The sequence below is a fragment of the Carcharhinus amblyrhynchos genome, chromosome 6, assembly GCF_965287045.1.
Source record: "Carcharhinus amblyrhynchos chromosome 6, sCarAmb.v2.hapA, whole genome shotgun sequence".
Taxonomy (NCBI): domain Eukaryota; kingdom Metazoa; phylum Chordata; class Chondrichthyes; order Carcharhiniformes; family Carcharhinidae; genus Carcharhinus; species Carcharhinus amblyrhynchos.
The window spans coordinates 125,108,443-125,134,765 of record NC_137329.1 but is presented as its reverse complement, the minus strand read 5'-3'; the positions used below and the strand labels follow the sequence as shown (position 1 = coordinate 125,134,765).

The following is a 26,323-nucleotide window of genomic DNA, read 5'->3' as shown; positions in this document are numbered from 1 at the left end:
CGGCGAGGCCCTGGATAGAGTGATCATGGAAAGGTTGTTTCCACTAGTAGGAAAAACTAGAACCAGAGGATGGAACCTCAAGCTAAAGGGAAAATCCTTTAAAACAAAGATGAGAAGGAATTTCTTCAGCTGCCCTGTGCAGTTCTCCACCAGTCAATTGGGCCGGCCTGGGACTCACAATGACAGTCAAGTGTTGGTGTTGAGGAAGTCGTGGGCAGCTGTCCAAATCTGTCTGGGTTGAGGTTGAGGATACTGGACAGTTTTGGGGGGTGTTTCCAGGCCAGCGGCATCACTCAGTCCCAACTGGGAGGCTCTCCAAAATTCAGCAGTGAGTAGATCCGAAATTGGGAGAGGACTGGGTTTAGGTCCTCGACTGGGAGGGAGGGTGGTGGGAGAGGGGGTGCTTTTTTTATATATTCTTTATTCCAATTCAATCCAATCAAATCAAATCCAATTTAGAGTCCCAAAAAGTTGAGACATTCCCGATCCAAGCTGACTAGACAGGGCTCTCGCCTCCTGTCTTGGGCTTGATCTACATGATCCAAGCTGATTGGAGTAGGTATGGGTCCTCCTCCAAGGCTTGATCTCATTAGCATCTTAGCCAAAAGGCCGAGATGCTGCTTTAAAAAATTGCTTCAAATGAAGCTGAAATGTAACCTAATGACTTCAACCCTCAGGCACACAGATCCACACAGTTATCTTCCTAGCATGCCCAAGAACAGGGGTGGTCATGGAGAGGTCCAGGCCTCCAACTGTTAGGTGGCCCTCACTCCTGCCTGGGGAGGAAGGTTGGTGGCAGGGGTAAGGAGGAGAATTAGAGGCAGGGACGTGAACTGCAGACAACTCTGCTGGTCCCAGGTGTTCTTCTCCAGACCATCCTTGATTTCTCCTCTGAGTTGGTCACCCTGGTGCAGTGAGCACCAGCAGGAGAGGCAGTGGTGGAGGCAACAGCAGAAACAGTAGCGGAGATGGCAGCAGTGGTGAGGAGACATGATCAGAAGGAAGGGGTAATGTGCCGGGTGAAATGGAAGGGATGATGGAAGTTCTAGGGAAAAAGTTTGAAAGAAAGGAAGGACTTGTTATTTCATCATTTTTTCATCATTAAAACAAACAGAAATCCTCATGATCACTTTTGATGTCCAATGATCACATTTGCTGCCTAATGATCACTTTTAATTTTGAATACTTGCTATTCCTGCAAATTTAACCAGTTGTGTTCACTTTTGAACGCATTAATGACTCCTGAAGTAGGAAGATGTGGTGTTAAAAGATGGCTAATTGTACATTTTCAATGACAAATATACACTATTTTGGTGATCAGTACACATTGCAATTTATCCCTTTTGATGTCAAATGATGTACCGGTCTCTCTGCATGCAGTTGAAAACATAATCAGTGTTACATTGTTCTGGTAGGGCAGTGAGAAGGTTTTGAGCTCAAATATCTGAATGCAGTACTGAAGAATTGTTGCATTGTTGGAGTGCCACATTGGAATTAGATTTTAAAAACATCTGCGATCTCACGTTGAACATAAACGATCCTTTCCCATGGCACGTTTTGATGAGGGGGCAGGGGAATTATCCCCAGTTTTCTGGCCAATATTTATTTCTTTATTAAGATTGCACAAAAGCAGGTTATTGGGTCATTATCATATTGCTGTCTGTGGGAGCTTTCTGTGTGTAGACTTGTCCTACATTACAGCTGTGACTACACTTCGAAGGAATGTAATTTATTGTAAAGCATTTTGGGGCATTTTGAGATTATGAAGGGTGCTATAGAAATGCAAGTTGGGTTGTGGGAATTAGGGGTTGTATCTCTTCTTGCCCCTGTAGTGAAGGAAGGGGGTAGTTTGATACAGAAAGCCTATAATGTTTTCATATGAGTGAGAAAAGTAGAGAGAAGCGAGGGGAATTGCTATCACAGTTGACTTAATTTATTGACAAAGGCTTTATCAAATATACACAGTTCTATTTACATTATCATGCTTGCAGAATTCCCTGTCATCCAATGTTTAGATGGATCATTATGTTGGACTTCTAGTAAATGCAAATGGAACCCTGAACTGTCTCTAATTTCCATTTCTATATTTTAGCAAGAACTTTCATACCTCAAGCTGTCATTGAATCACTAAGCATAAATCACATAGGAGGCCGTTCTGCCCACTATAGCTGTGCTGACTCTCTGAAAGAGCTTCTCCATCCCCACTCCAGTGCTCATTACCAATAGTCATTTAACTTTCTTTTCTTTTGATTTATTCAACTCCCCCTTTCAAAGTTACTATTGAATCAGCTGGAAATTCGTCATCCTCACAAGTCATAACCTAAAATATTCTCATTCTTTTTCTTTAACCAATTATATTAAATGTGCATCCTCTGTCGTCTTTTCCTCTACCAGCGGAAACAATTTCTCCTTATTTACTCAATCAGCACCCCTCATGGTTTTAAACATGGTCTAAATCTTCCCTCAACCTTTCTTGCTCTGAGGAGAAAAACCCCGTTTTCTCCAGCCTCACCACATACCTGAAGCACCTTGTTTTCTGGAGTGGCAGAGTGGCACAGTGGTTAACACTGCTGCCACACAGCGCCAGGGACCCGGGCTTAATTCCCAGCTCAAGTCACTGTCTGTGAGGAGTTTGCACACTCTCCCTGTGTCTGCGTGGGTTTCCTCTGGTTGCTCCCACAGACGTGCTAGTTAGGTGCATTGACCTGGACAGCCGGAGTGTGGCTATTAGGGGAATTTCACAGTAACTTCATTGCAGTGTTAATGCAAGTCTTACTTGTGACTAATAAATAAATTTTGCTTTACTTAACTGGTGAACCTTCTCTTCATCCTTTTCAGGGACCTTAACATCTTTCTTAATGTGATGTGCCCAGAAATTGCTACAGTTAATAGTCAACAATTTTCTTGTTATCCTATTCTGCATAGTGCAAGGTAAATTGAATGAACTTAGACCTTTTATCCTCAAAGAATTCCTCTTTCTCCAGGTTGTCTGGCTGGAATAGATCAAACGTTGAATCCCTTATCTCTCCATTAATGCTCTTTGAAGGCATTGACCTAACATGCAATGGAATGTTCTAGCATTGGGACCTGGTCACTTAGCCCAATTTGATGAATTTCTACCTTTTCTACATCATAGGACGATATTTGACACCCAGTGAAGCATTAGCATAGAAGGAGAATAACTGAGCAGGGGTTCTCAGAGGCTATTTCCCAGGGCTGAAATGGTCGCTACGAGAGGACACAGGTTTAAGGTGCTGGGGAGCAGGTACGGAGGAGATGGTAGGGGTAAGTTTTTCACTCAGAGGGTGGTGAGTGAGTGGAATCGGCTGCAGTCGGTGGTGGTGGAGGCGGACTCGCTGGGGTCTTTTAAGAGACTTCCGGATGAGTACATGGGATTTAGTGGGATTGAAGGTTATAGATAGGCCTGGTAGGTAGGGATATGATCAGCGCAACTTGTGGGCCGAAGGGCCTGTTTGTGCTGTAGTGTTCTATGTTCTAATTACGCCCAGACCTTGCTGGAAGAGGGTATCTCACTCTTTTTTATTACCTTCCCGCTCGTTATTGTGTGGTGTGACTTGCTGGGAGTGCAAGTTGATAACAGTGGGAGCATCAGAATATCAGTGAACAATGGGTCCAGCAGTCTAACTCCTTTCCAATGAGAAAGAAACAGATAAACAATGGTGAAGGAAATCGGATAAATTAGAGACAGATCAGATACAGAAAGAGAAATAAAGAGAGGGAAAGAAAGATTTAGGGAGAGTCATGGACAGCATGGCAAGACAAAGAACAAGAGGTAGGATTTAAAAAAAAATTCATTTCTAGAATCTCAATGAAATTGAACCGTTTAAATTGTTATAAAATTAGAAAATGCTAGAAACATTAAGTAATTCTGCAATACCTGTCTTATGTCAGAAATTAGATTTAAAGTAAATTAAATTGCTCCTTTTCCAGGTCAGAGGGGTTTAGACCATAGAAAACATAGAACATAGAAAAACTACAGCACAAACAGGCCCTTCGGCCCATAAGTTGCACCGATCATATCTCTACCTACCAGGCCTATCTGTAACTCTCAATCCTATTAAATCCCATGTGCTCATCCAGAAGTCTTTTAAAAGACCCTATCGAATCCGCCTCCACCACCACCAACAGCAGCCGATTCCACTCACCCACCACCCTCTGAGTGAAAAGCTTACCCCTGACATCTCCTCTGTACCTATCCCCAGCACCCTAAACCTGTGTCCTCTCGAGGCAGCCATTTCAGCCCTGGGAAAAAGCCTCTGAGAATCCACCCGATCAATACCTCTCAACATCTTATAAACCTCTATCAGGTCACCTCTCACTCTTCGTCTCTCCAAGGAGAAAAGACCAAGCTCTCTCAACCGAGACAGAGCTCTCTCAACCATTATTGTACTAAATATTAACACATCCCAACAGTTAAGTTCCAGCCCTAATCTTCCGTGATGAGTTTAATGGACAATTAATTTGTAAATCCAGCAAGTTTTTAAAAATATCAGGGAGGCTAAGGGTGAGATGTTTTTGCAAAGCAAATCAATGGCTTAATAATAAATCAAGTAGCAGATTCTGGGGATTCTCAATTCATGGGGTGTCCTGGAACCCAGAATGTTTTGGTTGACTTGTGAACTAATAATGTATGTCATACTGTCAGTTTCCCAGCGCGCTTTGGCTAAATGTCTTGTATTTGTTTACAGAATGCACCATTATATATTTAAAACCAAAGCATAAGAGTTAATCAAAACTCTTTTTCTTTATAATCGAACTAAATACATTGCAGGTTAATTGCCGCCTTTAAAATAATTATCATGTAAGTATAAAAACAATATTAACATCGAATGGTTTCTGCTGTCACCTCTGTATAGTGGCTGGAGATAGTTTTCTATGTTAAAGTCGCACTGTAAATACAGTTTGTCAATGTTTGATGTTCGTAGGTATTTCCAATATTTAAGCAGCGCTATCGCTTAGATAAATGTGTTATTTATAATCAAAGCTTGGAATTTGGAAGTGTGGTGAAGCTCTCACAACCTTCCATGGGCTAAAAAAAGGATCTCTCCAAAACAGGAAGGATTCTGCACTCAAAATAAATCCTCCAAGGATTAGTGAGATTTCAATTATGAAACTCACCTTCTTTGTCCAATTTATACAGTATATGACGTCCACTTTTCATTCAAGACAGAAGTGGATAGGATGGATTTCTTTTCAAGGATCTCTCAAAACTTGATATTGGGAATTAGATGTTAATGTATCATCCTTTAAATAAAAGATTAATCCTTTTTAACATTGTGTGTCCTTTCTTCTTTCCATAGAGGAAGCAAATCACTAAAACTGCTGCTGTTTTGGATACTGCAGGTGTTGAAATAGAGATAAACCCACTAATTCGGAACTGAAGGAAATGATCAGATGCCTCTTGCTGTGTTGAATCAGACGTTCCATTCTTCGAGAAAGGACAAATCTAAGCTGGCAGATAGATTTCTGCAGGAGGTCTATTAATGGTGTTAAAGAATATAAAGTCAGGTGGAGCAGCTTCTCACCTGCTTCAGATTAGACTTTGCTCGTTGGCTTTGGGTTTCTGTGCAAACCGCCTTTGAGGTGAACCAGCGCAAGAATGTTCATTTCAGTTCACTCAGCTCTCTTTATTTCTGTGCTGTTCTCTGCAGAGTTCTCCATTTCGTCTGCCGTGGGGCAATTGGAAGAAATCAAAGTGCCACAGAATGACTTTAACCAAGGAATGTTGGCGAGTGTCGGTCTACCAGAGCAACTGAGCTCTTCTGGCTCAATCAAGCATCACCAAGGACTGCAGCTGGACAAAGTAAACCCAGCAGTCTTGTTTATTGCAGTAAATTCTCTCTTACAATATGTAACTGATTCTTTCATTTCCTAAAGAAAACTACTTGTTCAACCATTAAATGTGTAATATAAATTGTTAAAATTGAATTGTATTATCAGCAGTGAGAACTTTCAACAAGACTCTATGTCTTGTGTGTGTGGGTGGGGGCTCTACACCTCCCTCTCTGCCTTTGAGGAGTTTGATTGTGTTAATAAGGAAATTGCTTCCATTGACTGAAGAACCATTCACCTATCACATCCCTGCTGACTTTTTGAAAGCTTGATCTAATTAATCCAACTGCCTGACTCTTTCCTACAGGCTCTCTGAATTTCTTCTTATTAAATTCAGATTAGAATTCCATTTTGTGGAATGAGCTGCTGGATAAAGTGGTAAACGTGGGGTCACTTTTAACATTTAAGAAAAACTTGGACTCGTTCATGAATGAGAGGGTGTGGAGGGATATGGTTCAAGTGCAGGTCAGTGGGACTAGACAAAAAATGGCTCAGCACAGACAAGAAGGGCCAAAAGGCCTGTTTCTGAGCTGTAATTTTCTATGGTTCTAAATATTTATTAGAAGTGTTAATTAATCACTATCCTTGGTAGTATGCTCCAGATCAGGTCACTGTCTGTGTGGAGTTTGCATGTTCTCCTTGTGTCTGTGTGGCTTTCCCCCTGTTTCCTCTCACAGTCCAAAGATGTACGGGTTAGGGGGGGATTGACCATGCTAAATTGCCCCTTAGTGTCCTAGGATGCGAAGGTTACAGGGATTAATAGGTTAAATATGTGGGGTTACAGGGATAAGGCTTCAGTGCAGACACAATGGGCTGAATGGCCTCCTTCTGCATTGTAGGGTTTCTATGATTCTGAGATCGTGATAACTCACAGCAGAACTTTTATTTCCCTCATCTTACCATTGGTCCTTTTCCCATTTTTGTCAGCTGGTAACTGATCCTCCTGCAAATAGTTTTTCCTTATTTATTCTACCGTGATCATTACAACCTTGAACACTGCTGTCAATCTGCCTCTTCATTCCCAATCCCAATTTTTCCAGCCTCTTCCTATTACTGAAATACCTCTGATGAGCCTTTACAGGCCTGAATGTTCCCATTCCCTCATTGTCATTAAAACACTGCTTAAAACTAATTGATTTGATCAAACATTTAAGACCGGATTCTGCAACCCCACCCGTAGCTGGGAATTCTCCAGTCCCGCTACAATGAACAGAGATTTGGCTGACTGCCACATTCTCCATTCTCACCATCAGCAGGGATGAACGGCCGGAGAATTCCAGCCTTAGTCGCCTATCAGGGGCTGATTGTGGACAAGTCCCCAGGACCGGATGGAATGCATCCAAGGGTCCTGAAAGAAATGGCAGAGGTGATAGTGGATGCCTTGGTGGTTATTTTCCAGACGTCGCTGGATTCCGGGGAAGTGCCGGAAGATTGGAAAACGGCTATTGTTACGCCGTTGTTTAAGAAGGGTGCCAGGCAAAAAGCGGGGAATTATAGGCCTGTTAGTTTAACGTCTGTTGTAGGTAAAATGTTAGAATCCGTCATCAAGGAGGAAATAGCGAGGCATCTTGAGGGGAACTGCTTGATAGAGCAGACGCAGCACGGTTTCCTTAAAGGGAAGTCGTGTCTGACAAATTTACTGGAGTTCTATGAGGATGTGTCTAGGGCGGTGGATAGAGGAGAGCCGGTGGATGTGGTCTTTCTGGATTTTCAGAAGGCGTTTGACAAGGTACCTCACAAGAGGTTATTGCAGAAGGTCAGGGGACATGGAGTTGGGGGTAGGGTGTTAGCGTGGATAGAGGACTGGTTGTCAAATAGGAGGCAGAAAGTGGGGGTCAATGGGTGCTATTCGGATTGGCGGATGGTGACTAGTGGAGTGCCCCAGGGGTCGGTGCTGGGGCCTCAGCTATTTACCATTTATATAGATGATCTGGAGGAGGGAACCGAGTGTAGGGTGTCGAAATTTGCTGATGACACCAAAATTGGTGGAAAGGCAAATTGTGTGGAGGGTGGGGAGAGTCTACAGAAGGATCTAGATAGGCTGGGCAAATGGGCCAGGAAATGGCAAATGGAATTTAATGTTGGCAAGTGTGAGGTGGTCCACTTTGGTAGGAATAATGGTAGGAAGGATTATTACTTACGTGGAGAAAAACTGCAGCAGGCGACGGTGCAGAGGGACCTCGGGGTCCTTGTGCATGAGTTGCAAAAACCCAGCTTGCAGGTGCAGCAGGTGGTCAGGAAGGTGAATGGGATGCTGGCCTTCATCGCGAGGGGGATTGAATATAAAAGTAGGGAGGTCTTGCTGCGGCTGTATAGGGCATTGGTGAGGCCGCAGCTGGAGTACTGTGTGCAGTTTTGGGCGCCTTACTTACGCAAGGATATTTTAGCCTTGGAGGGAGTGCAGAGGAGGTTTACTAGGCTGATGCCGGAGTTGAGGGGGTTGAGCTATGAGGAGAGGCTGAATAAACTAGGCTTGTACTCGTTAGAGTTTAGAAGAATGAGGGGAGATCTCATTGAGACGTATAAGATGATGAATGGGATGGATAGGATAGAGGTGGAGAGACTCTTCCCACTCAGAAAGGACAGTAGGACTAGGGGGCACAGCCTCAAGATAAAGGGGGGGGGCGGTTTAGAACAGAGTTGAGGAGGAACTTCTTCACTCAAAGGGTGGTGAATCTCTGGAATTCTCTGCCCATGAAGTGGTGGAGGCTGCCTCACTAAATATTTTTAAGACGCGGGTTGATGGGTTTTTGATAAGCGAGGGGATTAAGGGTTATGGGGAGAGGGCGGGAATGTGGAACTGAGCCACGACAGATCAGCCATGATCTTATTGAATGGCGGGGCAGGCTCGAAGGGCTAGTTGGCCTACTCCTGCTCCTATTTCTTATGTTCTTATGTTTCCATCTTTGTTTTGATGTTCATTTCTGTCATTCTTATGCACCCATGAAGCAGCCTTGTTAAAGGTGCTATAAAAATGCAATTTGCTGTTGGTGTCATGAACTTCCACTCTTGTTTTCCGGTTTAGGATTTAGGTTTTAGGATGAACCCCAAAACTCTTCAACATCCTTTCCTATCTGCTAGTCAGAGGTTATTCAAACTTCCCTTGACCTGGAATAAGCCAGTGAAAGAGCCACTGTACTTCTCTGCCAAGAGGACTGATGCACCACAAAAATCCAACCAGCTGGAACAGTTGGCGATGACAGATGCACATCAAGTCACTAATGACGGAGAAAATGGGGCTGTGCTTCCTGTGGGCAGGAGAGATTTTGACAGTAAGTTGTTGGCATTTCGGAGTGGTTGTTGAGTTGTGATCTGCAATTATAGTGGGGAGGGGGTGGTGAAAGAAATGGCAAATTGCAGGGTGGGCGATCTTATAGAGGTCTATAAAATAACGAGAGGCACAGATCAGCTAGATGGTCAACATCTTTTTCCAAAGGTAGGGAAGACTAAAACTAGTGGGGAAAAGGTTTAAAGTGAGAGGGGAGAGATGCAAAAGGGTCCCGAGGGGCAACTTTTTTCTCACACAAGTGGTGAGTGTCTGGAACAAGCTGCCGGAGGTAGTAGTAGAGGCAGGTACAATTTTGTCTTTTAACAAGTATTTAGAACATAGAACATAGAACATTACAGCGCAGAACAGGCCCTTCGGCCCACGATGTTGCGCCGACCAGTTACAAAAACAATGACCCACTAGCCTATACCAATCCCTTTTCGTCCATAAACCTATCCAGAGATCTCTTAAACGCCCCCAAACTAGACGCATTTACAACTGCAGCAGGCAGGGCATTCCAATCCCTCACCACCCGTTGGGTAAAGAACCTACCCCTGACATCCGTCCTGTAGCTACCCCCCCTTAATTTAAAGCCATGCCCCCTCGTGCTAGCTTTCTCCATCCGAGGAAAAAGGCTATCACTATCCACCCTATCTAAACCTCTAATCATCTTATATGTTTCAATAAGATCCCCTCTTAGCCGCCTTCTTTCCAACGAAAACAACCCTAGATCCCTCAGTCTCTCCTCATAGGACCTCCCCACCATACCAGGCAACATCCTAGTAAACCTCCTCTGCACCCTCTCCAACGCCTCCACATCCTTCTTGTAATGCGGGGACCAGAACTGCACACAGTACTCCAAGTGCGGCCGCACTAGAGTAGTGTACAGTTGCAACATTACACTGCGACTCCTAAATTCAATCCCCCTACCAATAAACGCCAAGACACCGTACGCCTTCTTGACAACCTTATCTACTTGATTCCCAACTTTCAGGGATCTATGTACACACACACCTAGATCCCTCTGTTCATCCACACTATTCAAAGTCCTCCCGTTAGCCCTATACTCGACACATCTGTTGCTCCTACCAAAGTGAATTACCTCACACTTCTCCGCATTAAATTCCATCCGCCACCTCTCGGCCCAGCTCTGCAACCTATCTAAGTCTCCCTGCAGACTATGACACCCTTCCTCACAATCTACCACACCTCCAACTTTGGTGTCATCAGCAAATTTACTAATCCACCCAACTATACCCTCATCCAGATCATTAATAAAAATTACAAACAACAGTGGCCCCAAAACAGATCCCTGAGGCACACCACTCGTAACTGCACTCCATGATGAATATTTACCATCCACCACCACCCTCTGTCTCCTATCTGATAGCCAATTCCTGATCCAACTTCCTAGATTACCCACAATCCCATACATCTGCATTTTCTGCAGAAGCCTACCATGGTGAACCTTATCGAACGCCTTACTAAAATCCATGTATACCACGTCAACTGCCTTACCCCCATCCACCTCTTTGGTCACCTTCTCAAAAAACTCAATAAGGTTAGTAAGGCACGACCTACCTGCTACAAAACCATGCTGACTATTTCTAATCAATTCATTACACTCCAAATAACTATAAATCCTATCCCTAATAATTTTTTCTAAAACCTTGCCCACAACAGAAGTAAGACTCACCGGTCTATAATTCCCGGCAAAGTCTCTGTTCCCCTTCTTAAACAATGGGACAACATTCGCTATCCTCCAATCCTCCGGGACTACACCAGAGACCAATGACGACCTGAAGATCTGAGCCAGAGGCTCTGCAATCACCTCTCTAGCCTCCCAGAGAATCCTAGGGTAGATCCCATCCGGACCAGGGGACTTATCTATTTTCAGCCCCTCAAGAATTTCCAGCACATCCTCTTTATCAACCGTAATACTGTCTATTTTACACCCCTGCAACCCAATGTCCTCCTCAGCTATATTCATGTCCCCCTGCGTGAACACCGAAGAGAAATATTGGTTCAATACTTCTCCAATCTCCTCCGGTTCCACACACAACTTCCCCCTGCTGTCTGTAACTGGCCCTAATCTTGCCCTGACCAACCTTCTATTCTTGACATACCTATAGAACGCCTTAGGATTCTCCTTAATCCTATCAGCCTATTTAGACAGTTACATGGGTCAGATGGGTATAGAGGGATATGGGCCAAATGCAGGCAATTGGGATTAGCTTAGTGGTTAAAATGGCAGCATGGACAAGTTGGGCTGAAGGGCCTGTTTCCATGCTGTAAACCTCTGTGACTCCTTGATGTTTATTGAGCTGTTGGCATTTCATGCCTGTGAATTTTCTTGCTTTATGCTATAACCCATCTGTGGTGTTAGGATAAACTGATCAGTAGTTTTGCAGAGTAATCAGCTCCAGAATGTCATTTTCCTAGACCAGATCCACTGCCCAAAATAATGAATCTCTGGAACTTACTCAAGCTTTACTGCTGTGTGGGACAGTTTCCCAAAACCAATTACATAACCTAATACGTCTTTGGCACAAATGCCAGAAGGTGGCAAACTCAAAGACCGCATGGTTAATGGGACAATGCTGTGCTGGAGGGAGTGCTGCACAGTCAGAGATGTCATTTCTTTTAGATCAGGCAACTCCTTAATCAGCTGTGTGCCTCATCCCCACTCAGAGTAAATTGGCTTCAACATTTGACTGCATAACATAGTACCGAGCTACAGAATAAATTACTGATGAAATGTATTGTGGCACATCTGGGATAGGTGATGAAAGTGAGAGATGAGGGAACTTGCATTTACACAGCTCTTTTCACACCCTCAAGGCATTCCCAAAGCAACTCGCGTTACTATTGCTGTAACATAAAAAAAACAGTGGCCAACTTATACACAGCAACGTCCCACAGACAATCAGTTTTATTCCAGTTGGCCAAGGGATAAATATTGGCCAGGACACCAGGCAGAAGTCCCTGTTCTTTTTCAAAATAGCGCCATGAGATTTGTTTATATCTGAAAGGAATCTTATTTAATGTCACCTCCAAAAATGGAACAAAGGAAGAGGAGGAAATTCAGCCCCTCAAGCTGCTTCTGTCATTCAATGGGGGCGGCGAAAGAGGGAAGGGGAGGAGAGGCTGGGAGGGGGCGTGGAGGGAGGGCCCAGATTTCCATTCCCCTTTGTGTGAAGAAATGTTTACTGACATCACCCCTGAACAGTCTACCTCTGATTTTAAGGTTCTATATCCTTTCCTTCTGGATTTCCCCATTAGGGGAACTAATTTTTCCCCATCAAACCCCTTTAGTCATATTGAAGAACAAAGAAAGTTACAGCACTGGAGGCCCTTCAGCCCTTCAAGCCTGTACTGACCATGGTGCCTATCTGAACTAAAACTCCCTATCTTTCCGGGGACCTTATCCCTCTATTCCCATCCTATTCAGGTATTTGTCCAGACACGCCTGTCGTATCTGCTTCCACTATCTCCCCTGGCAGCGACTTCCAGACACCCTCCACCCTGTGTATAATGGTATAATGGTGTGTATAAAGGAATAATGGTAGGAAGGATTATTACTTATGTGGCGAAAAACTGCAGCAGGCGACGGTGCAGAGGGACCTCGGGGTCCTTGTGCATGAGTCGCAAAAACCCAGCCTGCAGGTGCAGCAGGTGGTCAGGAAGGCAAATGGGATGCTGGCCTTCATCTCGAGGGGGATTGAATATAAAAGTAGGGAGGTCTTGCTGCGGCTGTATAGGACATTGGTGAGGCTGCAGCTGGAGTACTGTGTGCAGTTTTGGTCGCCGCACTTACGCAAGGATATTTTGGCCTTGGAGGGAGTACAGAGGAGGTTTACTAGGCTGATACCAGAGTTGAGGGGGTTGAGCTATGAGGAGAGGCTGAATAAACTAGGCTTGTACTCGTTAGAGTTTAGAAGAATGAGGGGAGATCTCATGAAGACATATATGATGATGAATGGGATGGATAGGATAGAGGTGGAGAGACTCTTCCCGCTCAGAAAGGACAGTAGGACTAGGGGGCACAGCCTCAAGATAAAGGGGGGGCGGTTTAGAACAGAGTTGCGGAGGAACTTCTTCACTCAAAGGGTGGTGAATCTCTGGAATTCTCTGCCCGTTGAGGTGGTGGAGGCTGCCTCGCTAAATATTTTTAAGACGCGGGTTGATGGGTTTTTGATGAGAGAGGGGATTAAGGGTTATGGGGAGAGGGCGGGAAAGTGGAACTGAACCACGACAGATCAGCCATGATCTTATTGAATGGCAGGGCAGGCTCGAAGGGCTAGATGGCCTACTCCTGCTCCTATTTCTTATGTATAAAAAAAATTTGCCTCAAACATCTCTTTTAAACCTATGCGCCTGAGTAATTGACTCTTCCACCCTGAAAAAAATCTTGTAGATGTCCATCTACAACTTCCAGTGAGAACAAACATCTCAATTATCTCCTCCATTAATCTTCCAAATGCAAGGAAATACAAATACAATATTACGGTCTCAGAACTTAGCTCTTTTAGACCTGGTATCATTCCAGTGAATCTAAATGCAGCAAAGCACGGGAGCTTCACCAAGGTGTCACAGCCTTAGGTCATTGAGTACAGATGAACTTGGATTCAAATCCGTACCCACAAAATGACACAGCACTATCTTCTCAAGAGAGCACTACCTTATTGTTTGGGTGGGGGGCGGTGTGGGGGAGGGGGAGTTCAGAAAAGACTCTCATTCTACATTTTAATTATATTTTCATTTCTCTACTGCAGTGCTACGATGTATGCTTGGACGAGTGTACCGACCCTGCTGGCAAAACTGACCACCTCCTTACAGCCAATAGACTCTTGGTGAAACTTTAAACCCGGCATCTGATTAATGCCACTGTGTATGCGTAGATGATTGAAACCGTGCATTTGGTCCGTCCTGTGATCTATTCTCCACAGCTTAAACTGTGAACCCTTTAATAACTTGTTCAAAGTTAATAACTATTCGTTATTGAAATTGTGACTGTCACTGTATTAAAAAAAAATTGAAGTATTGAACAGCCTGCGTGCGTAAGAGCGAGAGCTTTGCATGTACTGTGCATTTTAAAAATAAATTCACACAAACTGCTTCTTCATAATCGATGGGTTTAACATTTCAAACATGTATCTTGTCCAGTTTCAAAAGTAGAAAAAGAATTTAAACCCTAAAGAAATTTGTGAGCTTTGATTGTCCAGGAATTAACTTATTCTTGGCCTTAGTTTTGACTCCTTTTACGACCTTCCCTGTTTTCTTCTGTAACGTGACACATTTTGCATCCTCAGGTGGTTCATTCTCACAGTCCAGAGCGGGGTCCGATTCCACCCGTTTCCGCTTTGTCACCTTCCTGCTGCCTTTCTGATTCCCAATTCCATCATTCCCAGCTGTCTGGAGAATTATCGCTGTTCCTCTTTTGCCTGAGGATTCCTGCCCTGCGGCCTGGGCTGTTTGCCTGGAATTTCCTTGTTCAATAGGATGGTAAAGAGGGGAGAAACATAATTCAGAACATACTGGAGAAATTCCAAATTTAAATTATAACAAGGTTTTTTTGGAACATATATCACATTTCCTCAATCTAACTTCTTCAAAGGATCAAAGCACTTTCTCCCACCTCCCAAAACTGGGAGGAACCACCTAGTGCAGTTCAGTGTTTTTCACACTGCCCCTCTGTCACCCAACATTTCAATTTAGCAAATGTTTCCTTCAAGTTTATTCGTAACTCCCATTTTCTGAATTCAGAAATTCCAGATTTTAATAACTCTCCACATTAAAATAATGTGTTTCATAGAATTCCAACAGTACAGCAGGAGGCCATTTGGCCCATCAAGCCTACACCAACAACAATCCCACCCTATCCTCATAACCCCACATATTTACCCTGCTAATCACCGTTCCCCCCCCACAACTCTCCCGAAACTAGGATCAGTTTAGCATGGCCAATCAACTAACCTGTACACTTTTGACTGTGGGAGGAAACCAGAGCACCTGGAGAAACCCCCACAGACATGGGGAGAATGTGCAGATTTCACACAGACAGTGACCCAAGCCAGGAATCGAACCTGGGTCCCTGGTGTTGTGAGACAGCAGCACTAACCCATCTCCTTCTCCCTGGACCTTTCCCCCTAAGCTCCTTGTATGACGCTCCTTAAAATCCATCTCTTTGCCCAAGGATTGGGTCACCTGCCAACTATCTACTTCTGTGACTCAGTCAGTTTTTTTCCCAGATAATGCTGATGAAACACTTTGGGATGTTTTACTCGGTTACGGTGCTGTACGATATAAGTTGTTGCTGTTGTGTCCTCTGGTGACTGATCCTTTTGACAGTGGGAACAGTTTCTTAGCAACCATCTGGATACCTGTACATCCCAAGTTTGTGCTCCAGGACCGCACTTGCAAAAGCATTTTCAGGGACTAATTACTACTGTGTGAAGAAGTTTTTTAGACTCCCCTACCAAAGGCAGGGGAATCTAAAACTGGAGGGCATAGGTTTAAGGTGAGAGGGGAGAGATACGAAAGTGTCCAGAGGGGAAGCTTTTTCGCACAGAGAATGGTGAGACTGGAACAAGCTACCAGAGGTGGTAGTAGTAGAGGCAGGAACAATTCTGTCTTTTAAAAAGCATTCAGATAGTTACATGGGTACGACAGGTATAGAGGGATATGGGCCAAATGCAGGCAATTGGGATTAGCTTATGGGTTAAAGAAAAAAAGGATGGCATGGACAAGTTGGGCTGAAGGGCCTGCTTCCATGCTGTAAACCTCCATGACTCTATGACTCTAAGCACTTCCTAGCATCAAGCCTCAACTGGCCTTTTACTGGAGATATTTCCCATCTCCCCTTGTATAACACTTATAATTTAACTATTCCTATTTCTGAAATTCAGCTGGAGATGGTGAACTCTTGTCCACTGCCTTTGAGTTTGCAGAGTCTGACCCTTCTTCAAAGCATTAACAGCTCTGCACCACTTTGACATTTCACTGTTGCTTGGGAAAATTAGACCAAGTACTATTAAAAACCCCAAAAATGCTGTATATATAAAAGTTCTTTCAAGCTCTTTCTGGGGCATAGTGGTTAGCACTGCTGTCTCATAGTTCCGTGGATCCTGGTTCAATTCCGGTGTGGAGTTTGCACGTTCTCCCTGGGATTTCCTCCCATAGTCCAAAGATTATGCGGGTTAGGTTGATTGGCCATGCTAAATTGCCCCTTAGCATCAGGGGAACTAGCTAGGGTAAATGTGTGGGGCTACGGGGATAGAGGCTGGGTGGGATTGTGGTCAGTGCAGACTCAATGGGCCAAATGGCCTTCTTCTGCACTGTAGGGATTCAATGATATCTTTCATCGTACCACAAAGCACAGGAAACGCTAGAAAGGATGATGGGAAGTAGGGTACAATTTCAGAATCCACTGTCCACCAAGAAGACCACTTGTAAGAGCACAGTTTCAGGTCAAACAGCTCAATGCCGGAGTTATTTTCTGCTTTATGTGTGGCTCTCTGAACCCTACATCTAAATTCATCAACAAACCTTCTGTTTCTTTCTCCTTCATGTATTTATCCAGCTTTCCCTTTCTATATTATTCACCTCAACCATTCTGTGGTAGTGAGTTCCACATTCCCGCCACTCTCTGGTTTAAAGAGGTTTTGCTTACATTCCTGACTGGATTTCGTACCAATAGGTAACAGAGTACAGCAACACTAAAAAGTCAATCTAAGAGTCTTCTGGTGTCAGAAAGGCAAGTTATTTGCAGCAAGCAACGCTCCCTTTGTTGTGTGCAATCATTTTTTTCCATTGTGCTTAAATTCTTTGCAAGGTATTTATCATGGAACAAGGCTTGTGTGCTATCTTTCAGGCTACTGCACAAACTCACACTTTGCACAAACATTAATAGTAAGCATGAAAACCTACTTATGTTCCCTTTCATTTTGTATCCGATAGGAACAAGTCTGCAAATCCAGCCCTTCGAGCCTGCTCTGCCATTCATTCAGATCATGGTTGATCTCTCCCTGGTCTCACATCCACCTCCCCACCTGTCCCCCATATCCCCTTACCCCTTTTTCTAAAATTAGAAATATATCTACCTCCCTCTTGAAACCTTTCAATGATTCAGACTCCACTGCGCTACGGGACAGCAAGTTCCACAATTTCACCATCCCTGTGAGAAGTAGTTCCTCCTCATTTCAGTTTTAAATCTACCGCCTCTCACCCTATACCGATGACCTCTTGTTTGAGATTGCTCCATAAGAGGAAACATTTGCTTTATCGATCACTTTTCAAAAATTATACAACTTCAGTGAGTATAAGCCCAAGCTATTTAATCTCATTAACCCCTTCATTCCCAGAATCAATCTAATGACCTTCCTCTGAACTGCCTCCAATGCCACCACAGCGTTCTTCAAATAAGATACCACATACTCCAGATGTGATCTCACCAACAGCCTATATAATTACAACAACACTTCCCTACTTTTATATTCCCGTCCTTTTGCAATAAATGCCAACATCCCCTTTACCTTTTTTATTAAGTGCTGCACCTGCATACTGACTTTGTGATCCATGGACACAGACACCCAGTTCCCTCTGCCTGGACATATTTTAAATCTACTTTCCGTTTAGGTAATAATTTGCCTATTTTTTCCACCAAAATGGACAACCTCACACTTATCCACATTAAACTCCGTCTGCCAAATTTTGGCCCATTTTCTTAGCCTATCGATATCCATTTGTAAAAACGTTATCTCCTCTTCACTGACCGCTTTTCCCCCCATTTTAGTGGCTTCCACTAATTTTGCTATGTTACACCCTGTTCCTGCTTGCAGATCAGTTATATAGGTTGTAAACAGTTGAGATCCGAGAACTGACCCCTGCGGCACCCCATTTGTTACATTTCGCCAGCCAGAGAGGGACCCATTTATCCCGACCCTCTGCTTTCTGCCAGTCAGCCAATCCTCAATCTAATCCAGTACGCTACCCCCAATTCCCTGCGTTCTCACCTTCTGGATCAATTAAGTGGCACTTTGACAAATCCCATTTCAATATTTACAATGAGGCGGTAATAATGGAACTCTAAAGCATGGAGATTTTATTGGTAAACTTCCCATAGTGCTGTCCATGGGCAATTGGTGAATAACTTGCTTTAGATGTTCAAGTTGGGGACAAGAGAAACTCACTCTATAGAACCCCCTGGTAGTCATAGTTTGCAACTGCGCTGTGACAGTCAGCATGGCAAAATTGAAAGGGAGGTGTTGACATAGCAACTTACAATGGTCAATGATGGCATGAAGAGGTGGCAACAGGAAGCAGGGTTTGTGGGCAGGAAGTGTTCTATGTTATAAAAGGTTTCTAAGAAGAGATAGATTTGTCTTGATATTGCCTTTACCTTCAGTAGGTGCATCGTCACAGAAGATGGTTAGAGCTGGTTTAGGTGCAGGTTGCACACAGGTTGGAGCGTGGCTCAGGCTGGGATAGTTGGGAGATTTGTTGTTTGCTTCAAAATCCTCTCTGTATGTACAGGAAAACTGTGACTTGATCAAAGTATGCTTCACCTGGAAAGAATGGGAATTGAAATAAAATCCCCTAAGTGGAACTAAACACATAATCCATGTGTTCCAACAAAACTTTAGTCACAAATATTTTTCAGATCGACAATGCAAATTAAATCCTGCAATTGTTTGGTGTCAGGACGAAAATTTATAGTCGGTGCTATTTTGCACCTAACATATTTTTGTAGGTAAATGTTTAATCAGTTCAAAATAAAATCAGTTCCTAGTCTAGCAAGGCTGATGTAAGACCGTCCTTGGAGGTCACCCTTGGAATGTTTGGTATTAGGTTTGAAATTTTTCAGAGCACTGCCAACCATAGACTTCTGTGTTGGTCCATGGTTACAGTTAGTAAGGTACTTTAGTGACTTGTTTTATGGAGGTTGCTGACCAGAAAACTCTCCCAATTTTAGCAGCTCCCATTGTGGAGCATTGGAAGGATCTCCAGATTGATGCTCGACCTGTCTGGCCCCATTAAGAATACGCCTTCCTTGCCCATCAAGTCCTGCACTGGGACTTGAACTAAAGCTTTTGGCTCAGAGGAAGGAGCACCACCCAGTACATCACACAACCTCCTCAGGCTTCAAACTATAGGAATGATATCGAGAAGGTACAGTGCAGAATTACTGGGATGCGGCTACAAAAGAAGTACAAACATATCAAAGGCTTTATATTTTAGAATAAGAACAATTAAAGGAAGTGTTTTAAAGTTATTAACAGGATTAATAGAAGCAACTCAGTGAGGAAGGCAGATGACAACAGTTATCAGTCAGTATGGATACATCTACTTGAGCAGACAGACATGACACAGTTTCAAATTATACCCAGAAGACTGTCCCTCTGACTGTGCGGCACTCCCACAGCACCACCTCTGACTGTGCAGCCTATCCTCTGCACTGTCCCCCTGACTGTGCTGCACTCCCACAGCACTGTCTCAGTGTTGTGCCTTTGAAAGGGAAGCGTTCCCCCCACCACTGTCCTTTGACTGTGCAGCGCTCCTATAGCACTGCCCCTCTGACTGCACAGCCCACCCTCAGGGCTGCCCCTCCGACTGTGCGGCGCTGCCTCAGCTCAGTATTTCTTCTCTGACCGTTCAGCGCTCCCTCAGAGAGAGCCCAGGAAATGTGCAGTGGGCTTTGGTCCCACAGTCCTGTGAAACAAAGTGACAGACAAGGTTGAGGAAGTTAATCTATCACAGTCAAATCCCAAAGGATATCATTGGTGACTGACCAATCATAGCACTGGTGATAATGCCTTAGTCACATTGGCAACACACAAAAAACTCAGCAACATAAAGCAAGAAGCATAACTAACCAAAATAAACTTCCACAAAGAATGGTACGATGTAAACAAAGACTGATGATCAATAGGAGAAAAACTATGAAAATACACCCTTTGTACACACATACACCTTCCAGAAATGCTTCTATTTTCTCCCAAAATGAAAGTCAGTTGCATCAGTCAACCTGGAGATGAATTTCAGCAATTGCACACAGCAGAAACTCGCTCAACACAACAAAATTTAACGTCACCTTTGTCAGGCGCTCTTCCTGCATCTTTTCCTGAATGCGATGACGTAAGGGCTTTGGAGATAAGCCACTTGACTGCTTTGGAGAGCTAGAATTAAAACAATATGAAAGGTTTAATTCCAAAAAGCTGAGCAAAGTTGCACTCGCTCAGGCTGTGGGGCCAGTCTACCAGAGGTGCCAACCACCAGCCACACTGCAATTAGCAAAGATAACTGGGTCGTTTCTGCAGAGAAGGGAATGAGGAAGGAGGAAAGAAAGGTGAAGCTGTTACTGAGGTGTGCTGGTGTTACTACCCCTCCCCCATCTCAGTGTTGCCAAAACTGTGCAGTATTTTAGAGACAATCTCACAAATGTCATCATTGATTAAAAACAAATTCCTTTTTTGTAATGTCATTTAATGTGTCACAAAGTGCCTCACACAAACATCAGACAAAGTTTAAAAAGAGGAGATGTTAAGACAGGTGACTAAACGTTTAGTCAAAGAGCTAAGTCTTAAGGAGTGTCTCAACAGGAGAATAGAGAGATGGAGAGGTTTAGGGAGAGAATTCCAGAGGTTCAGACCAAGGCAGCTCTAACACTAAGGACTTATTTAGTTTGACCAATCCACCTAACCCGCATATCTTTGGAGTGTTGGGGGGGGAACCGGAGCACCCGGAGGAAATCCACAGAAACATGGGGAGAACGTGCAAACGAGCGAGGAAAGTAGGGGATGTGCAAGAGGTTGGAATCGGAGGAGCACAAAGATCGAGGAGAGTTGTGGGGCTGGAGTCGGTCGCAGAGCTGGGCAGAGGGGCAGGGGGGGAGATTGAAAACAAGACAGGTCAACAAGCACAGGGGTGATGGGTGAGGAGTGTAAGTTAGCTGATGGGCAGCAGAATTTTGGATAAGCTAAAGTTTACAGAGGGAGCAACGCAGCAAAAGTCAGCCCAGAGCGCACTGGAATAGTCAACCTGAGGGGTACCAAAGGGCATGGATAACTTCAACTGAGAGACTAGCACAAGGGAAGGGCTGAATGGCCTTTTGGTGTTTTCAGGAATGGCAGAGTTTACAGCACCAAATATTCTCCTTGGTTCTTCCATTATTCTCAATGAAATCAAGTGATGCACGAACAGAGAATTTGCAAAGGTAATTCTTATTCCACAAGTTATCCATCTGCAGTGACGGGATTCGAATCTGGGTCCCCAGAACATTAGCTGAGTTTCTGGATTGCTAGTCCAGAGATAATACCACTAGGCCATCACCACCCCTATTAAACCAGAATACCTGGTCATTATCAGGTTACTGTTTGTGGGAGCTGGCTGTGCACAGATTGGGTCATGTGTTTCCGTGTCTTCTTCATGACAACGATGACTCTTCAGAAACTGGCTGCAAAGTGCTTTGAGACACAACGTTCCTTCATTATGAATGAAACTTTGATTGAAATATTTGTACCTGAAGAGGGTCAGCATGCATGGCAGTCCGATCATGGTCGAATGTTGTTCATCTCCGTAGAGTAGCTCAGCCTTAGCTTTTCTGGGTGGCTGAGCTGCCTCTTCATCGAGTAGGGTTAGGAAAGCTTTCACAGTGTTCCTGCCACCGTATGCTGTGGCGTGATTGATAGCATAAACTTTGGGCTAAAGATTTTTTTGAAAAAGAAACAAAAAATAACTTTTCATCGAAAGAAAGAACAAGACTAATGGCAAAATGAAACAACAGGTGATTCAGTCGACCCTGGAATAGATTCATAGAATTCCTCCAGTGTAGAACGAGGCCATTTGGCCCATCAAACCTGCACCGACTCTCCAAAAGAGCATCCCACCCAGGCCCTATCCCCATACCCCACATATTTACCTTGCTAATCTCTCTAACACTAAGGAGCAATTTAGTATGACCAATCCACCTAACCCACACATCTTTGGAGTGTGGGAGGAAACCGGAGCATCCAGAGGAAACCCATACAGACACGGGGAGAATGTGCAAACTCCACACAGACAGTTCCCCAAGGCTGGAATTGAACCCGGATCCCTGGCGCTATGAGGCACTGTGCCACCCCTGTTTGTATTGGTTCTTTGCTTAAACTATTCGAATCGGTCCCACTCTCCCATCCCCAACACTCTTCACCCAGAGCCCTGCAAACATTCCTTTTCAAGTATTTAATCCATTCTCTTTATTACTGAAACTGCTTTCATTGCCCCCTCAGGCTGCACTTCCCAGATCATCTCACTGAATTTAAAACAAAAAGTTCTCTTCATCCTCCCTCCAGTTCTCTCAATTACCTGTGGATCCTATGATTTTTTTCATGGAGCTTTCAACATTTGTTGATACCTACATTGAATTAGGATTTCAGCACGGCCAAGAACGGCCCACTCAGTAAATTAGTTACGAATAGATCACTCACGGGTGGCACAGTGGTTAGCACTGCTGCCTCACAGAGCCAGGAACCCGGGTTCAATTCCGGTCTGGGGTGACTCCAGAGCCACAGCAATGTGGTTGACTCTCAGTTGCCCTCCAAGGGCAATTAGGGGTGGGTAATAAATGCTGGCCAACCAGTGACGCCCATGTCCCATGAATGAATGAAAAAAAAAATCCCGTCAGAGTTGCTTTGGGACTGGGGCTCCAGTTTAAACATAAACCCATCACTTCAGCATTATTATCCATCACTAACTTCACAGAATTACAACAGAAGCTGCAAAAACAAAACTAAAACAGGAATCTATCTGTGACACCCGGTGCAGCTGAGGTTTGTAATTTAAATGTATTTGGTATAGTTAACAAGTGAATGAAGTTTTCAGTGGAATATCCTACGGAAAATTTGAAAGTCAAAGATGCAACTTGTATCTAGAACAAGAGCTGTTGCTAAGTGACTTGAAGGATCTTTTCAAGTCATTTGACTCATCTTTTGTTGCATGATTAGGAAATACATTTATCCAAGAAGTCAGACGGTGTCACTAATCAGGGGATTAACTCGAATCCCCGGGCTACATGGATCATATTTACAAAAAGGGGAGTGAGGATCTGAAGCGAAGCAGTGGGAGATTTGAATGGAAAGTATCATCACCCGCGTAGGGCTGATGCCTGTCGTAATTTCATCGGTGGACTCGTGCTGAGTGTTGACGACATTATTAATCCTCGCTGTTAGTTCTTGTGTGATCTCCTCGGCAGCCTGGCAGAATGGACTCTCGCTGCTTTGGCCTTTCAGCAGGCGCCTTTTGATGGTGGACAGGATCTGACTGCCTGCAACACTGAAAGCAAAGACAGATAACCATCAGACATTCTCCCACAGCATTCCTGGCCAGCCCCCTACATTCTACCCTCTATAAACCTGAACCCATCTGAACCTGCTGTCTCCATTACTAACTCACACCAAGCCGCACAGTGTTTAGCACAGCTGTCTCACAGCAACCAGGGACTGGGCTTCAGTTCGAGCCTGGGGTCACTGTCCGTGTGGAGTTTATACATTCTCCCCGCGTCTGTGTGGGTTTCCTCTGGGTGCTTCAGTTTCCTCCCACAGTCCAGAGACGTGTGGGTTAGGTGTGATGCTAAATTGCTCCTCAGTGTCTACAAATATGTAGATCAGAGGGATTGGTCATGGTAAATGCACAGGGTTTGGGGGGGCGGGGGGGGGGTGCTGGGTGGGAATGATGTTCTTTTCGAGAGCCAGTCCATATTCCAATGGGCCGAATGGCCCCTTTTGTGCTGTAGGGATTCTATGAAGTCTCCTTATGCGCCTATGGTCAAATTCCCCTCCATTTTAATTTTCAAATTTGCTGTTGACACCACCATAGTGGGTCAGGTCACAAACAATGGTGAGACGAAGTACAGGAAAGAGAGAGAGAGAATCTGGTGAACTGGTACAATGAAAATAATCTCTCCCTCAATGTCAAAAAACAAAGGAGATAGCGACTTCGGGAAGCGTAAAGGAGAACATACCCTTGACTACATCAATGGGGACAAAGTAGAAATGCGCAAGAGCTCCATGTTTCTAGGTGTCCAGGTCACCAACAGCCTGTTCTGGTCCCCACCCCAATGCGGACACTATACTTAAGAAAGCCCACCAATGCCTCTACTTTCTCAGAAGACTGAGAATGTAAGCTACGACTCTCACCAACATTTACAGATGTACAAGATGTCCTTGTGCATGAGTCGCAAAAACCCAGCTTGCAGGTGCAGCAGGTGGTCAGGAAGGCGAATGGGATGCTGGCCTTCATAGCGAGGGGGATTGAATATAAAAGTAGGGAGGTCTTGCTGCAGCTGTATAGGGCATTGGTGAGGCCGCAGCTGGAGTACTGTGTGCAGTTTTGGGCGCCGCACCTGCGCAAGGATATTTTGGCCCTGGAGGGAGTGCAGAGGAGGTTTACTAGGCTGATACCGGAGTTGAGGGGATTGAGCTATGAGGAGAGGCTGAATAAACTAGGCTTGTACTCGTTAGAGTTTAGAAGAATGAGGGGAGATCTCATTGAGACGTATAAGATGATGAATGGGATGGATAGGATAGAGGTGGAGAGACTCTTCCCGCTCAAAAAAGACAGTAGGACTAGGGGACACAGCCTCAAGATAAAGGGGAGGCGGTTTAGAACGGAGTTGAGGAGGAACTTCTTCACTCAAAGGGTGGTGAATCTCTGGAATTCTCTGCCCGTTGAAGTGGTGGAGGCTGCCTCGCTAAATATTTTTAAGACGCGGGTTGATGGGTTCTTGATAAGAGAGGGGATTAAGGGTTATGGGGAGAGGGCAGGAAAGTGGAACTGAGCCATGACAGATCAGCCATGATCTTATTGAATGGCGGGGCAGGCTCGAAGGGCTAGATGGCCTACTCCTGCTCCTATTTCTTATGTTCTTATGTTCTTATGTACAAAGCATTCTTTCTGGTTGTTTCACAGCTTGGTATGGGCTCCTGCTCTGCCCAAGACTGCAAGAAACTACAAACTGTTGTGAACGAAGCCCAATCCATTACACAAAGCAACCTCCCACCCATTGACTCTGTCTACACTTCCCGCTGCCTCCGAAAAGCAGTCAGCATAATTAACGACCCCACATATTCTCTCTTCTACCTCCTTCCGTTGGGAAAAATGATACAAAAGTCGGAGGACACGTCCCAACCAACTCAAGAACAGCTTCTTCCCTGCTGCTGTCAGACTCTTGAATGGACCTACCTCGCATTAAGTTGATCTTTTTCTACACTCTGGCTATGACTGTAACACTACATTCTGCACTCTTCTCTTTCCTTCACTATGAATGCTTTCACTGTGTAGCGCGCAAGAAACAATACTTTTCACTGTATACATGTGACAATAATAGATCAAATCAAATCCAGATAATAAGTGCCTTATATTTAAAACTGAAATCCTGATTTTCAAATCATTCCCTCTTCACCCTTCCCTATCTCGGTAATTTTGATAGTTCTACAACTCTCCCAGATCATTGTTTTGCCCCTCTGATGTGGAGATGCCAGCGTCGGACTGGGGTGAGCACAGTAAGAAGTCTCACAACACCAGGTTAGAGTCCAACAGGTTTATTTGGTAGCACAAGCTTTCAGAGCGCTGCTCCATCAACAGACAACTGATAAAGGAGCTCACCTGATGCAGGAGCAGTGCTCCGAAAGCCCGTGCTACAAAATAAATCTGTTGGATTTTAACCTGGCGTTGTGAGACTTCTTATTAAGCCCCTCTGTTTTAATCTCTCCACTGGTCTACATCAATGTTACTGGATTCACGATATGAAGGTATCTACAGAATAACTGGATTATCATGAAAATACTACCTGGTTCACCAATGCCCAGTTAGGGAAGGAAATCTGCCATCCTTACGCAGTCTGGCCTACATGTAACTCCAAAACTACAGCTATGTGGTTGATCCTTACCTCACCTCTGAAATAGCCGAGTGAGACATTTCGTTTTATCAAACCATTCAAGAAATTAAAACAAAAATCAGACCATCTGGCAGCCACCCAGGTAATGGAAACAGCAAAGGCACACCCTGCCCAGTTAACCCAGAGTTCTCCTCACCTCCAACTGGGGGCTTGTACCAACAGTGGGAGTGCTGTCTCACAGACTGGTCAAGCAGCAGCCTGATAATAGTCATGCTTACGGAATCATACCTTGCAGTTAACACCCCAGACACCACCAATATCATTCCTGG

The 26,323-nt window shown here is 44.4% G+C and overlaps 2 protein-coding genes across 2 annotated transcripts in view; one reads left to right on the top strand and one right to left on the bottom strand.

Annotated features, from left to right (window-relative positions):
• Positions 1-5,620: 5,620 nt before the first annotated feature.
• On the top strand, positions 5,621-13,950 carry pmch (pro-melanin-concentrating hormone). The gene is made up of 3 exons (XM_080191421.1): positions 5,621-5,824; positions 8,879-9,125; positions 13,897-13,950. The coding sequence occupies exons 1-3, from the start codon at positions 5,621-5,623 to the stop codon at positions 13,944-13,946; spliced, it is 501 nt and encodes a 166-aa protein (XP_080047547.1). The 3' UTR covers positions 13,947-13,950.
• Positions 13,951-13,989: 39 nt separating this feature from the next.
• Positions 13,990-26,323, bottom strand: part of parpbp (PARP1 binding protein) — a 43,352-nt gene continuing 31,018 nt past the window's right edge. The window contains 5 exon segments of the mRNA XM_080191422.1: positions 13,990-14,610; positions 18,522-18,687; positions 20,214-20,298; positions 21,642-21,823; positions 23,248-23,431. Of these exon segments, the coding sequence (XP_080047548.1) occupies positions 14,309-14,610; positions 18,522-18,687; positions 20,214-20,298; positions 21,642-21,823; positions 23,248-23,431 (919 nt within the window). The 3' untranslated portion in view covers positions 13,990-14,308.